This window comes from Empidonax traillii, unplaced genomic scaffold (genome assembly GCF_003031625.1).
Source record: "Empidonax traillii isolate 1590-97213 ecotype Southwest subspecies unplaced genomic scaffold, ASM303162v1 scaffold124:size1682992, whole genome shotgun sequence".
Classification (NCBI taxonomy): Eukaryota; Metazoa; Chordata; class Aves; order Passeriformes; family Tyrannidae; genus Empidonax; species Empidonax traillii.
Genome location: NW_020955317.1, coordinates 1,342,060 through 1,358,378, shown reverse-complemented (window position 1 = coordinate 1,358,378; position 16,319 = coordinate 1,342,060). Strand labels below are relative to the sequence as shown.

Below are 16,319 nucleotides of genomic sequence, written 5' to 3'. Positions count from 1 at the left end.
GCACCATGGCAGGGCTGAAATTCTGCTGGAACAGGCAGATGATGAAGAAGAAATGACCCCACCAGGATGATAAAGCTGAGCAAGGAGTGCTGAGTCTTCTCAGCAGGCTGATGGGATGGAGGAAACAGGAGAACTCATAAGTGCAAATATTTCTGTCCTTCAATCTCCTGTGTGGAGGCATTAAAATTAAACTGCTTCTTTAGTTACAGCTGCCTGATATCTAAGACACCCCAGAGAGAGCCCTGTAGTGACTTCTAGGGACATGAAGATAATTCTGTGGCCAGCAAATACCTGCTCAATGTCTACAAAAGCTCCGAGCTCCACAGTGTGGTTCATTTCTGGATCTTTCTCCAGACCTCTGGCATCCTACAGAGAGGTCTGATTGTACCCTCAGCTCTGTTACAGGAAAAACGACCCCAACTGTATTTTCTTCTGGGGCAGTTGCAAGGGAGCAAGGCTGTGGTAACCACAAATCCTATCATAGAATATCCTGATCTGGAAAGGACCCACACGGATCACCAAAGTCCAGCTCCTGGCCCCGCACAGGACAACCCCAAGAATCCCACCATGTACCACCATGAAATGTAAGCTTAAAAAGGAATGGAATTTCCCAAAGAGAGAACTTATCCAGTATGATACCAAGCAAACCAAAACCAGCTGGCTGTGGAGGCTGAGCAGTGGCCTGCCTCACCATGCTGTGTGAGAAGGCAGGTACTGGTGGAATTCCACCTCATCATGCCTGCCAAGACACAGAAATCAAAGCAAAAACTCAGCTTCAGTTGCTGATACCAGCTTTGGGCTTTGCAGGGGACAGCTGGGAAGGGGATGTGTCCTAGCTATCTCATTTTCTTCTTTTGCCAGAACTGGATGTTCTCAGTTCAGCTGAACATGAACATGAAAGTTGACAGGACTCATTTCAAAAGGAAGGCGATTTTCCCGCAGGTAAACGTGCCGCCTCCTCCTGCAGATTAATGTTAACCAGATGGCCAACTGCCTGAGGAGTGCTGTTAAAAAAACACAGGCTGCAATAATCAGAGAGTCTCTAGGACAGACACAGAGGACTGATACAGAACTGGAAAAGAGCCATGAGAAAGCCCGACCAGCATGAAACTTGGAGCTGTGTGCGGGACTGTCTGCAGAAACCTCCTGGGATGGAGCAGGTGGGATGGCAATGGCTGGTGGATGTTTTGCACCAAGAACATGAAACCTGTGCTGTGCTGTGCTAACAACTGGAGACTGGCTCTTCCAGAGCCCAGTTCTGCACGTGAAAACCCAGAAACACCTGAAAAATGCACCTCCAAGGAGATGGTTTGCAAAGGCTGGTCTGTCCCAGCGGGTTGGCATCAGTAGGAACTGGAAAAGAGCACTGGGACAGACCTTCTCCTTGCGTTAGAGAAGGTGATGTTGATGGGGGACATTAAAGACGTTTCAAGGAAGGAGTTATTAATGCTGTGAGGTTTAATTTGGGAATGTGCCCAAATCTCCATGTTTCTGATGAAGAAAAGAGGATCCAGGCTCCGAGTGCAGAGGGAAATGACACAGATCTGGCTCGCACTGCTACGAGCAAGGACAGCAGAGCCAGGACTGATTCAGTCATTGGGTTTAAACAATGGTTTAATGCAAAATCAGGAGGTGTGAAGTGCTGCCAGGAGCCCAAAGCAGAGATGGTCCAATTCCACCACACCTTCCCCAGGATGAGACGCAATACAAGAGGGATAGGACCTGATGCTCCCCAGCTTCAGAGTAATTCCAGCCAGAAATCAGCTTTGGATGTATTACATGTAACAACCACCTCCTCCTCTCCACCAGCATGCATTTTAACATCTACTACAGCAGCTCCACGTGTTTTTGGTAGATCCAGAAGCATTTTAAAAAACATCTTTTTGGTGTTTTCGTTTTCACTCTCAGCAAGTCCCAGTGCTGATCTTGACCTGTGAGGGTAAAATTATTCCCTTTTATTGCTTTGAGATCCCAAATCTCAATGCCCATGCAGTTTCCCAGCCAAGGGACATTCCTGATGTAGCTGTTCTCACTTGTGTATCCTGGGCACTGCTATAATTCCAATTATTTTATTTTGCCTCCTTCTTAAACTTAACATCTGCCATCGCAGAGGATCTTTTCAGACCCATGATACTTTCTGTTTGTAGTCTTTGAGCCTCTTTTTTTTCCTTCCCCTTGCCTGAGATGGGATGACTAGCACAGTACAGAGTATATAACTCTCCAAACCATCTCCATCCATAACTTTCTCCTGTTTACCCCTTATCCCTGCACAAGGTATTTTTGGGGTGCTTTCTGGCAGTCAATTCAGAGCACTGCAAGCTTTATGACTAGTGAATATTTTTCTCCTCAACATGCATTGATTTCACATTTATCAACACTGAACAAACTGCCTTTGCAATCTTGCAGTCCATTTCCCTCCTATATTTACATCTCTCCAAATTTCCTTTCTCCTGCCCCAAATACGTCCAATTTCTTTGTGTCACTCTCAAATTTTATTCCCCCCTGCCTACCCTCAGCATCATTAGCAAACAATCATAAACAACAGAGCAGTCAGGGCAACAACACTACCTTGAGATACCTCCCCAAACCATAAGGTGCATGAGTTTTTAATCATTGCTTTTTCTAGGGTTAGCCAAATAACATAATAAAAGATGTGAGAAATTGGCAAGAAGCGCTTGTCCTGGGTCATGACAACCACTCCCTGACTGACCTCGCTCTTTGCTAGTCCCTTTTCTTGTGGCAACACCTCAAATTGACCCCATTTCCTCCACCTCTGCCTCTGTCAGCACAAGCAGAAGGCATGTTCCTCCCAGCTTGTTGGTCATCCCATCACCTCCACTTGCTCTGCTGCCCATTTCCAAAGGGTCCAGATGGGTATCTTTTGGGGGAACCTCATCTACCACAGCCCTGGTGGCACGGGCACCATGTCCATCACGGGCTGCCTGTGTTGGTCACTACACTCTGGACTCTTTTAACTCCAAACTGACAGCCAGGCTCCAGACAAATGGACTCTCCACTGGGTGCCTGCCCGGGGTGTCTGGAGGAAGGGAGCAGATCCTGCTCCCTCTGACATCACTGCGGTTCCCAACAGCTGCCTGCTGCAGGTTACAGGACATCTCGATCCACGCTGGGGGATGCCCACGGCAGGAGAGGGAAGTGAGAACTACAACCCTGGCAATTCCTATGGATGTTGAAGGATTGCAGCAATACCCTGCGCCCTCCCTTCGCAGAGAACAAACAATTTCCAGGCTGGAAACGGACGGTTCCTAATGGGATTCTGCAGAGCTGGGAGACAAATGGAACAGCCAGGCAGAGCATTAAGGAATGCTTTCCATCCAGCAGAGCCCAAGTGAAACACTCGGACATATAACATTACCAACTGGCTTGCTGCCATGCATCAGATGCAGAAACATTTTTCTCTTTCTGTGACAAGCTGCATCTGTAGCAATCATTATAATTTCTCTTGACATTGCATCCCACACCTCTTCACAGAGGCAGGACTCAAGTAGCACTCTTCATTTAAATGGTAACTTTGATTTCTCGGGGCTACGGGGATGTGAAGTGGTTCAGCCTGCACCACTCGGGCGGAAGGGAGGGCTGCTGGAGCTGTGTTTGCAGTCTGTGCTTTCCAGGTTAAATCTTCTGGGGAAGTGGGGGGGGTCAGAATTTGACACCTGGATCTTCCAATATCTGCACTCAAAACGCAGGTAGAGGTTGGGGGTGTTTACTGCAGGAAGAAAATCTGACTCAGGATTCCTGCTGGTGTTCTCCCTTGCTCTCAGGGAGAGAGCAAACCCCACTGTGCCCACTGGCAGGAGAAAACTCCTATGAAAGGGCTGGGATTACAGTTTCTGTTTACCAGCTGAGGAAATCTTACCCCTCAACTAGGAACCATTCCTCCCCGTCACTCGGAGCGCTCAGCCGAGCGGCTGATGTCGCCCTTTGATCCCCTCATTGCACAACAAAGCCTGTTACAGCCCCATTATTTTTATTGTGAGCACTTTTCTGTTATTTGCCTCTAAAAACGGCTCCCACTTAAATAATACAAAAAAGACTCGCTCGACGTGCACACACCTACAGCGGTGAACAGTCATCACAACTTCTGCAGCAGAAACAAAAGCCGTGGAAATTTCCATGCTTTTTTGGGCTCTCCCACCCCGGGCAGGAGCTGGGAACTGCAATGACAACAGTTACACCGGCCCTCCTTGTCCGTAAGGAAAGTCTGGGGGGATCAAGAATTGCTGGAGCAGGTTAATGCAACCTGGGAACACGTGAAGAGGAGGGAAGTGACAGCTACGAGATAAATATGATTGATCTAAGGGATAAGGGCAATTAAAGGTGGGCTGCAACACTGATCAAAACATGCAAGATGGATGGCAAAGAGTTGCCAGACATGCTACTTTGGGTTTTTTCCCAAAGTATCAGAGGTGCTACTGGTTAAAAACTGGCAAAAATTATTCTATTTACAGCTGCTTGATGCACTTCAATGAAGAGTTCATGCTGCATTATGACGTGGGGTGTGAACACACATGGGAGCACGATGGTGTGGCAGAGGTTATGATGCAAATGAAAACCCTTCACTTGCCTTTTTTTGGAGGCTCTTTGCATGGCGCAGACCTGCAGCCACCACATCTCCTCGTTATTCCCACAGAAATGAGCAAAGAGGGAAGAAGCACAGGGCAGAAGGGACAGTGAATAAGGTGGATATATGGTGCAAGGGATGGACCAACGGGATAGAGGGAGTTCCATCTCTTTGGCAAAATCATCTTCCCTGCATTAGACCCTTCCTCAGTCTAGAGGTGGCAATGCAAGCTCAGCTTTATTTGCACTCCCACTCCAACAGGCAGGGAGCAGGAATGGGATGCAGGAGAAGGTGCAGAGACACGTGCCTTGGGGATTATTCCTGCCTGGAAATGACTGCTCTCCTGTGTGTGACCCAAACGAAAACAAGTCCTCAAATAACCTGCACCATGGAGTCACATGCACGAAGTAAGGCACAAAGACAGCATTCTGGGGAGGGTGGAAGCAGTTTCTGGCTAATCAGTTGCAAGAGGGCTGAGTATATTCAGCAAGAGGCAAAGGAATCTTAGAATGCTTTGGGAGTTGGAAGGGACCTTAAAGCTCATCTCATTCCAACCCCCTGCCATGGGCAGGGACACCTTGCACCAGCCCAGGTTGCTCCAAGCCCCGTCCAACCCGGCCTTGGACACTTCCATGAAGGAGGAAGATACTGCAGCTCTTGCACAAACCACATTCCTGTTAACTTTACCTACTGTTTCCAAAGGAATGGGGATCCCTGAGGTCCAAGCAGACCTAAAACCATTGTGCCAAAACCAACCAGCCTTTAAGCAGAGATGGCCTGGCATCATTTGTCTCATACTGTAATTAAAGGCAAGACATTTCACAATGCCCAAAATTAGTCAGCATGGGCGAAGGTAATCCCAGCTCCTTCTGACCATTATCTGCCTGTTCCATCTTTTTATTTTTTCTAATGCTAACTTTTGACATAATTGCCCATATTTTTACAAATTATGCCAGGAAGGAAGAAGATGGCAGAGGTGGTACCACAGGACATCAGAGCCCAAGCAGCTGAGGAAAACCCACTGAGGCACCAACCCTGGCTCCTGGGGCCAAGGCAACAAATCCTCTATGAAGAGACGAGGAATCACCCATGCTGGGTCACTCTTTCCCCAGAGCCACATCCCAGATTCCAAAGAAGCTCTCTTCCATATCTCTAGTTCATTTATCAAAGCATTTCCCATTTGCAGGATTTTCTCTATGTGGGCATAATGCGTTTTTAACCTCACCCAGGAAGACTTGGAACTGGTTGCTAAAAGGGGGAAAAAATGCCACCCTGCAGGACACAACCAAAATCTAAAGGGTTGAAACAGGGCTAAGTAACAGGCATCTGTCTGCGAGTCTGTACACTAGACACACCACATCTGAAGATCAGAATCAGGTCTTAAAAAAGATCCATCCCTTTCCTTGGACATATTTACTCCAGTTATTTGATATTGTTCTGAAAACCTCCTTCCTGCCGTGTTCATCTCATCTGCTGCTGTAATTCACAGAGTTTATTTTCCACTATATTTTTAATTTATATCATGCTTTATTTATACTGCTGTCTTTCACGAAACCCCAAATTTCAAAACTGACACCAGCATTACGCACATAAAGTAGACTTCTTATTATCAACATGGCAGAGGAGACAAAAAAAATGACAGGAATAAATCCTAGGTTTTATGCTGGCGAGACGTTCCGCAAAGTAAGTGACATCTCTCGGCAATACAAATAGTACATTAAAAGATAATTTTCAGAACACGATACCAGCTCCCGAGCGCGGCACCGTCACGCAAAGCAACATCGAGGCCGCGCTTTAGCAAAGCGCCGGTTTTATGCTGTGCTGGTTCGGCACCGAGATTGCATCGGGTCTTGCGAGTAGACTTCGGAGTGATTAAATTTGCTGCACGCGAAAGGCAGTTATTTGGCGAACTGTCAACACGGCGTAATTGATATTTTAATTACAGCACTAACACACGCACACACACACACGCACACGCTGCTCACGGCGCTCGCTCCTCCTCGGCGTTACGCAAACCGCGCCTTCCCAACGCCAGTCATCGCTGCCCCGAACGGCTCTGCTCGAACTCAGACTGAAACGTAACGGGTAATATTTGGAATTGCTGGGAAAGGCAAACCAAACTGCGACCCCAGCGCTTCAATGGCAGGTGAGGCACAGAGCAAACAAGAGGCACTGTCTCATCTGACATCTGTTCCGGGGACAGCTCCGGCAGCGCTCCCTCCTCGCATGTTTTACGGCTGATAAGGCGGTTCTTGAACTAGTGGGGCTGCCCCGGAGGCAGCGGCTTATCAGAGAGATAGTGACCAACTCGAGGAGAGGAAAGGAAAGATTAAGGGGATGAATTTCTATGGAGCAGTTCAGAGGGGGAAGGCAAGGATCGCCACGTGGCACAGACACGCCGCTTCACTGAGAGCAGGGGTTACACCACCTCGGGATGGCATCTCCTGGCTTCTGACCAAGTGATGAGTAGGGGGAGATAAAGACCCTGTTTGCAGTAGAAAATCAAAAGAGACACAGGCAACAGAGACAATTCTACAGCCAGACTTAAACACATACATAGGTTCCTGCTGTGCAAGACCCCTCCAGTGTGGTATTGATGTGGTGATGTGGTGTTGTTGTGGTAAAAAAAAACCACGTTTTTTTGCTTTCCTGCATCCCCTTGCTCTGGGACACAGAATACCTGAATGGTTTGGTCTGGAAGGGACTTCCTGCCAAGGAGTAGTTCTGCTGCAGGGAGGTGTCTATGAAAGGTTTTCAGGAAAAAAGGCAGGTTCCCATGCAAGATCCCCACCCTGGCAGGTGACAATCGCCCTCTCCCAGACCTGGCAGGCCAAGCGACACCTTGCCTTCTTCCTTACCCTTTTTCAGGGAGAAATTCTTGCATTACAAAGCAAGGCCCACATCTGCTTTGCTTCTCAGTTGTCACAACAGCTCCCTGGTGTGAAAGGTGTATCATGACACCTTTCAGGTGTATCATCACTTTCTCGTATCTCAGAAAAAGGATACTCATGCATGAACCTGGAGACCAGCCACAGGAGCATACTGGTAGGAGCTTGGTCCCTCAGGTTCACTCTTCCCAAACACAGCCCAGCCCTCACAAACTCTGCTGTTATCTGAGCACTCACTGAGCTGGGACCTGAGTGTGACCCACATCACCCCAACTCTCTCCCAGCAGTGCTTGACAAGAGACCACTCAGAAGTATCTGTATCAGCCACGTGTAAGGTGGGGTTGCTGCTCCACACAGAGAGCTTCTACTGGTGCTCAGGATGACTGGGAAGATCAGGGAGGGACTCTCCCACAGGAGTAGAGGACCTGTATTCATAGAACCATAGAATTGTTTGAGTTGGAAAGGACCTTTAAAGGTCATCTAGTTATAACCCCCTTTCCATAGGCAGGGACACCTTCCACTAGCCCAGGTTGCTCCAAGCCCTGTCCAACCTGGCCTTGAACACTTTCAGGGATGGGGCAGCCACAGCTTCTCTGGGCAACCTGTGCCAGGGCCTCCCCACCCCCACTGTAAATAACTTCTCCCTTATATCTGATCTATATCAACCCTCTTTTAGTTTAAAACCATCCCCTCTTGTTCTGTTGCAACACACTCTGATAAAAAGTCTGTCCCCATCTTTCCTTTAGGCCCTGGAAGGGACTCTCAGGTCTCCCTGGAGCCTTCTCTTCTCCAGGTGAACACCCCCAGCTCTCCCAGCCTGGCTCCAGAGCAGAGGGGCTCCAGCCCTGGAGCATCTTCGTGGTCTCCTCTGGACCTGCTCCAACAGATCCATGCCCTTCTCACATTGGGGACCCCAGAGCTGGAGGCAGCTCTGCAGGTGGGGGTCTCACCTGAGCAGGGCAGATGGGCAAAATTCCCCCTTCCCCTGCTGCCCACGCTGTGGGATCAGCCCAACACATGGCCAGGACTCTCATCCAGCCTCTCATCCACCAGCACCTTCTCCCGAGGGCTGCTCTCAGTCTGCTCACCCTCCAGCCTGGGAGATTCAGCCTGGAATGACACCATTTGCCCTGACCAGGTACAGCACCAGCACCTGGCCTGCTATTCCCACAGGCATCCACACGCTCCAGCTCTGCACTTGCACCTCAGCATCCGCAGCTGCTCCGAGATCACGGCCAGGAGCAGCAGCATTCCCGCTCTCCCCGAGCACAGACAGCCCAGCCACGATGGCTAAAACTTCAGAAAAGTACCTCACCACACACATCCCTTCCTCTGGGAAAGTGTGTTTTAAACACATACAAGAACAATCCACTCTTTGATTGGGAATCTTGTCTTGCAGGTTCCGACCTGGAGTGAAATTTTATGGCCGAGCGCTCAAGCTCGGGGGGAGGTGTGGTGGGAAGGGGCTTCCCAGTGAAAATGCCAACAGATACTTAAAGCCAGGAGCATGTGTGGGTGTTGCTAAATTAAGCTTGCAAGTAGGTGGGGCAAATGCCTTAAACGAGTTTGTGAAGGTAAAATAACGTTCATTAAAAATAGAAAAACAACTGAAAAAATATCCTTTGTATTCAACTTCACACTCGTACATCATAATGTTCCAGTAAAAGCCCATTTTCCCTTGAGATAATAAAAGAATTGAATTTTTCCTTATCGGTCATCTATTTTTCTAGCTAAAGCTATTACTCCCTCTCTGTGGTTGCCAGGCAACAAGAAATATTAATAGCAGCTTTTATTAGCCTAGCTTTAGCAGTGGAGTACCAGAATGAGAAAATGGAAAACATAAATGTGTTACATAAATCTTTCAACCTTTCAGGGTTTGTGTTAGTCTCTGTTTTCATAATGATTTATTGAAGTGATGGTTCATTTATGAGAAAAAGGAGTGTGAAATAAGAAAACGGAACATTACCCTGAAGGACTGTTTGAAAATAAATAATTATAGAAGGTGAAGAAAAGCTGTTTAAAACCATTTTTCTGAGTTTTATAAAATTTAAAAAGACATATTTCTTTCATTTATTGCCTCTGAGAAAAACACTAGCAGGGAATTGCAAACAGGGCTCTGCTTAATACAAAGAACCCTTCATGTAGGGTTGTGTTATTACTATTTTCCACCAAGGGCTCGTGTTTTGGAGTTTAGTTTTTAAATACTGAACCATTAATAAGGAGAAAGCCAAATTAGTCAAAACATGAAAGTACACAACACAAAACTGCCACTGTAAACTTATCCAGGACTGAACCATGGGGAACTCTGGAAAGTTTTTGCTGCTGGTGACCCAACCACTGCTGTTGTTGATATATTTATTTATTCAGGCTCTTTCCAAGAGCATAAACTTGCTCTAAAGGGCACTGCTGCCTGTACATTGCATTGGGATATGGATTATTTAAAAAAACTTATTTTAACAGGCAGTGATTCAAAATTAGTGAAGTATTGATGTACCGGAAGGTTTTGCTGTTCTGCCTACCAGGATCATGGATTTCCAATGACTTAGAGAAAAGACTGGCACATCTTACTGGGTTTTTGTGACAAAATCTAACTGAATATAAGGGAGAAGATTTTACAGTGAGGGTGGTGAGGCCCTGGCATAGGTTACCCAGAGAAGCTGTGGCTGTCCCATCCCTGGGAACATTGTAGGTCAGGTTGGATGGGGCTTGGAGCAACCTGGTCTAGTGGAAGGTGTCCCTGCCCATAGTATTTGTGTTAGAACTAGATGACCTTAAAAGGCCTCTTCCAACCTAAACCATTCTGGGATTCTGTGATCCTCTACTGGGAAACTTTCCATGCTCACCAGCCACATCTGTACAGCCACATCCAGCTGTGCTGCCCATCACTGGGCACCATGACTGCCTTCCTAGGGCTATGCAGAAACAGGTTCCACAGCTAACTGGAAATCTGTCATTTTACAGAATGGATGTGCTTTTTGTCATTGAAGATTTTTAATGGCGTTCAAATAATCTGTTTCCAGTCAACAAAGAGAAACTAAGAACTTTCAGGCTGTGGCTGCAGCATTTCTGCCCTTGCACCAGCTCACTGTGAGCAGAAAGAAGTCACCCCACTGGGCTCAGGGAAGTGGTAGTGCAGTTGTGGTGAGCTCCAGGCAGTGCTGTCCCCTTGACCTGGAGCTCTTGGCTCCCCCCAGCCCAGCACTGTCCCACTTGATGAGCAGAGACACCCCCAGCTTGGTTGCTATTTAATATTTATGGAAATATGTTTGCACTGCGTTGGAGATTCCTGAGCTCTGACCTTGATCGGCCTTTGTTTCTGTCAAATATGTTCTGCCAAATCCGCTCTGAAATCTCATTTACTCGCAGCAGCTCCTTAACCACCCCACCACTGATCCACAGCGTGCCTCTGCCCCCTGCCCTGCTTCCCCCATGCCCCCAGATCCATCCCCAGTGTGGTCCTAGCCCAGCAGGACTCCCTGTGGATCCCTGGAGGGTTCAGTAGCTGCTTGTCCACACTGCTGGGATGGTCACAGTGGGCAAAGTCATTCTCTTCCCAATAAAAACTATTTTTTCATGAATATTTCCATTTCTCAGCGACAGTCACATCTCTCCTATTTCCTTTCCCTCCTGCCACTCCTCTTCTTTCCTTCCTCTTTTTCCCATAGCAAAAGCGAGGCCAGTAGGAAAAAAAAAAAAAAGTAGTAAGAATTTTCTGTTTGTTTCTTGTCACTACATAAAAAAATAACAAGTTTTTCCCAAACAAGACAGTCCTGCCTCCTCCCTAGCCTCCCCACATCCCCTTCCACCGGTCCTCCACACATCCTATCCTGTGCCATTCCTTGTCCATCCATCCTTGCTTCCCTCCTCTCCAGCTCCCTGCACCCCACATCAGTGACTGAAAACTCCCTCAACTTCCAAAAACTCATGGAGGGAAAAAAAAAAAAAGAAAAAGAGAAATGAAGTGAGAGAAACAGCAGTGAAGAACCACGTTATGGAAATGTAGAGCTGGCCCATGGGCAGAGCAAAGTGTGCAGAGGCTGGTGGTGTGGAGGGTGCTCTGGAGGATGATAGTGAGGGGATAAGGAAATACAGATTTGGGTTTTCCCCAGCAGGGCACAGCTGCTGTGCTTGAACAAGGGGCTCCAGCTCCTGACAGCCCCGTGGGTGGGCCAGAGGCAGGAGTGGGATCTGGCACACAGCGAATCCACCTCCACTCTCCAGCTCCCACTCTGCCATGGGAATTTCTGTGCTCATTTAAAATCACTCTGAGTTGGTCACCCCCATAGTGGGAGCAGCAGCCTATCCCTTGCAGAGGCACTGGGAGGCTTAATGCAATCTGAGGGTAACATCAGGACATCCCAGGACAAGAGGCACATCACAGGGGACAGCAACCTGCACCTGTATTGTCTTTATTTACTTCTGAGCCCCTAAAGAAAGTTCCAATCCTGTGGCTCTCTGGCAGTTAGGACTCACCTCTTTCTAGCAGCTTGAGATTTTTTTCACGAGGATGCCTTAAAAAAAATCCCAAGGCTCAAGTTACACTTTTAGAGCAAAGGTCTGACCAATGTCTAAATATTTTACGTGGAATTGCCTGTCATTTGTCACTGTATTCAAACCAAAAGACATGGCAGCCAAGGCAGGAAACAGCTGTGTATGCAAAAACCTGTATGAACTACAGCAAGGAGAAGGAGAGAGGAGAGAGGCTCCAGCTCCAGCATTTGCATGAGCAACATTGGTGCTGGAACAAAGACAAAATCTCCCCAGGCTGAGCTGCCTGCTCTGGGCTCAGGCAATGTTCACCCCAAACTGGCTTCCCATCACTACCCGTGTGGCAATAAATCCTCTCCCTTTGGAAGTGTTGGTAAACAAGTCCCTTTCTTGCTGTGGGGGTTTCCTGCTGCAAACACCCACCTGGTGATGGGCAGTGGGTGACTTTAGCAGGGTTGGAGCACGTCGTGTGCCCTGTGCCATCAGACTCACTTCTGGCTTCGTGGGGACACCACCCCCTGAGCTATGGCTTGACAGGCATGTGGGCAGGAGGTAAAGAATCACAGAATGGTTTGGATTGGAAGGGAACTTAAAGACCACTTAGTTCCACCCCCCTGACATGGACAGGGACATCTTTCACTGGACCACCTTTCTCCAAGCCCTGTCCAACCTGGCCTTGGACACTTCCAGGGATGGGGCAGCCACAGCTTCTCTGGGCAACCTGTGCCAGGACTTCATCACCCTCACAGGGAACAATTCCTTTCCAATATCCCATCTAACCCTGCCTTCTGTCAGTTTGAAGCCATTCCCCCTTGTCCTGTCACTCCATGCCCTTGTCCAAGTTCCCTCTCCAGCTCCCTTGGAGCCCCTTTAGGTATTGCAAGGTGTTATAGGATATTAACCATATGAGTTTAAAATCTGCTCTCTCTCCAGGGTTTTATTGTGTCCTCATGTGCATGTGCTGCTCTCTTCAGCACCAACAGGAGCTGCAGGTGTGCTATGGGACTAACTCTGCCATTGTGGGCTGGTGCTGGAGGAAGGGGAGACTCAATCCCCCACCCAAGAGGGGACAGAAGGTGTCACTTTTCAGTGGGAAAAAATGCTTTGGCAGGAGAGTAAGGCAGGATTTAATTCTGACCTAAAATCAGCTCCCTCCCTGGTCTCTTCCCTTTGCTGCCAGGACCTCTGAAGATGTATTACAGCTCCGAGGGTTTCCACTCAAAACCAAACAGTTTCAATTCACTATTGGCTGGGAAATTCAGGGTTCAATGGATTTTTTTTTTATTTTATTTTCGTGGTAAGGGGCAAACAAATCTTAATCTCTCTATTCTACTTTTACAGCCCACTAAGCCCCCTTCTGATCTTCTCTGGCTCAGTCCTGATTTATTGTCACCACACTGCATTTGTAAAACAGTACCATAAAGTAAGAAAGAGAACATTTCCCAAGGACTACTCCAAAATAAATTATTTCAGAGGTAGGGAAGCTGCTTAATAAATCCCCTGATTCTTTTTTCTTTAGGTATTTTAGAAAGTGATTTATAAGTGCAATATCACCTCCAAAAATGAGACAATCAACACAGGATAAAATTATCGTGTTATGAAAATAGGGGTCAGGCAAAGGGGCTGTGCTTTAAATTAAACCAGGGAAAAATATTTCAGCTGGAATTGACTCTTTTTGTCTCAGAAATGAATGTTTTAATCACCTAAGAACCTAGAAGCTAACACAGAGCCCTAAGTAATATTCAATTCCATAGAAATGTGCCTCTGTTCAATACCAATGGGCAGAACATGATATTTTTCTTAAACACACTAACAATGAAACTTGGAGACTCATCAGGACTTTAGAAAGCCTTGGGATTTTCCTAGACTAAGAGATAATATCCCATTTAAATATTTAAATATCACTACCTTTCAGACCATTATCTAGTCAAGCAATCAACACCAAGCGCTCCCCAGCCAGGCAGGGGCAGCCTCCCAGCCACGCTCTTTAAGTCAAATTAACTCTGTTTGATATCGATGTCGTCCAAAATCAATGATCTGAGAGAGAAACAACACCGAAACCCAACCACGGGGCTAAATCTGCTAAAGAGGAAAATGGTACTAAACAGCAGCAGTGTTAACTCAGTGTCACTGTCAAAATCAAGTCACAACCTTTCCTCGGCGCTGCTGATGCAGAAGCATCGTGAGGTCTAATTAGCCCTGAAGTTTCTTCCCAGAGCTGCACTTTACTTCATTATCCCTGCCTTGTTTATCCCTGCAGATGAGTCATTTGAAACTTCCCGGGGTATCCCCTTGCCACGGCGTGAGCCAAGAGGCAATTTGAGCCTGCGAGTGCAAGGAGGGATCTTGTTCCCCTTGAAATCAATAGTTCAGCTTCCCCTCCAGGGAGCGTCCATGCTCCTCCTGCTGATGCCACCGGGGCCACCCTGGCAGCAGGACACAGGGATGAAGAGAAAGGACACGGGGCTATGGACCCCAGGCTTTGGTTGGCCACATTCCCATGGGGGATGGAGCACGTGCACCTCGCTTGGTTCAGGGAGGTGAGGGAAGAAAACAACCTGCCCCTGCTCTTGAGTGGTTCATGAGGCTCAGGAAGACACCAAAGTGGAAACACAGAACTGACACCATGTGCATGGCCACGCAGGTGAGTCCAGTCTCTGCCACTGCACCCCGGCCTTGGTGGGTGGCAGCACCACAGAGCTGCCAACCCCCTCAGGCAAACAGCTCACCACCGACACCCTCCCATGCTCAGTCGACTCATAACACAAAAATATAGAGCAGTTTTGACTGAAAGACAGTAAGAGGGGAAAGGCACTGACCGTGGGTAGCTGGCTGGAGAGGAGATGCCCGTCCTGACTCAACATGTTGGAGACCATGATGGCCGGCAGGTCCATGTTCTGGTAGGGGTAGGCTGGGATCAGGCTGTTGGGAGGGAGGCTGTGGCACAGGGAGTGATATCCAGTTTCGTGGTCCACCAAGTGCAGGAGGGAAGGGTCGGGGAGATTGGGAGGCGTTATGGGAGGGATCTCGTAGTCCTCGTTGTTTTCATTCTGGCTGTTGTACGTCTGAAACGCGAGAAAGACATTTTGCGACGTTGTCACTGCCCCGCTGCTTCGGCAAAGAAAATGATTACTTGCGTAAGGAACACAAAAGCATATTCCAGTGAAAATGGTTTTGCTGTAATAAAAAGGGTAACTCGAGCTCTGCACACCAGGTTGTAACTAAGTAGGAGCCAAGGTGCAAATGTGGCAGTGCTGCACCACCGTCCATCAGGGATGGATCCTCACACACCTCAGATCCACTCAGGTCATCCCCTTGCTCCCCTCGTCCCTCTTGAACATCTTTAACTCACCAAAACGTCAGCAGAAACTTCCATGCCTGGACCACAGCCAGGCCAGTGATGTTTGCAGTGCCACAACCATGGAAGAGCTGCTTCCCGACCAGCAGAGGCATCTGTAAGTCAAAGCCTCTCTCTGGGCACACAGCTCAGCTCTTACAGTACCTGTAGCTGGTATTTTTAAGAGTTTTTATGAGAATTTAATCTGTAGAAATAACAATTACTTGGGAACAATATTCAAAGAATCATGGAATGGTTTGGGTTGGAAAGGACTTTAAATCTCACTTAGTTCCAAACTTCCTTCCCCTAAAAAGATTGGTCCAAACCCCATTCAACACTTCCATGGATGGGGCAGTCACAGCTTCTGTGGGCAACCTGTGCCAGGGCCTCACGGCCCTCGTAGTAAAGAATTTTTCCTTAATATCTTACTCTTCCCCTTTTCTGTTTAAAGCCATTCCCTCTTGTCCTAACTCCTGCTGAGTCCTCAAAAACTCCAGCACGGAAGCTACAACCAGGGAGGGAGATTTGCAAACACAGCCATCACTTGTTAAAAAATCCTTTAAAGGAAGCCTGCATGACTTCACCACACATGGAGATATGTCCTTCCTTGTATTCTCTTCCAAATTTCATCTGGAGAAGTGTCCCCTCACCTCCCTACCAACGCTGCCTCGAGGTGACGCGAACACACAGAGATGTCAGTACTCCGTCTGCTCTCCATGCTTTCTGGAGGCTTGTTTACTTCTAAGCGTTCCAATTTATATAAAGAATATGTTATTGCACCTGTGCAATTGTTTTCACTTCAGACAAAAACATATTTGCTTCATAATGTAAGTGTGAATCTATCCAAAATTATTAATTATCAATGCAGAATATAACGAGTCTCTGGCAGAGGAGGCTGATTCTAAACATCTACTGTTTCACATATTATTATAGCATATGAAATTCTGATTAGCCATAGTATTATACACATGGATTTTAAGCTAAATTTCCCTGATCACCTAGTTTCATGGTTGGATTTTGACTT

General features: G+C 47.5%; 1 protein-coding gene across 1 annotated transcript in view; it reads right to left on the bottom strand.

Annotated features, from left to right (window-relative positions):
• TOX2 (TOX high mobility group box family member 2) overlaps positions 1–16,319 on the bottom strand; it is a 146,019-nt gene that overhangs the window by 44,681 nt on the left and 85,019 nt on the right. Inside the window, exon 3 of the mRNA XM_027883335.1 lies at positions 14,778–15,023. Within this exon, the coding sequence (XP_027739136.1) occupies positions 14,778–15,023 (246 nt within the window). The remainder of the gene's footprint in view (positions 1–14,777; positions 15,024–16,319) is intronic.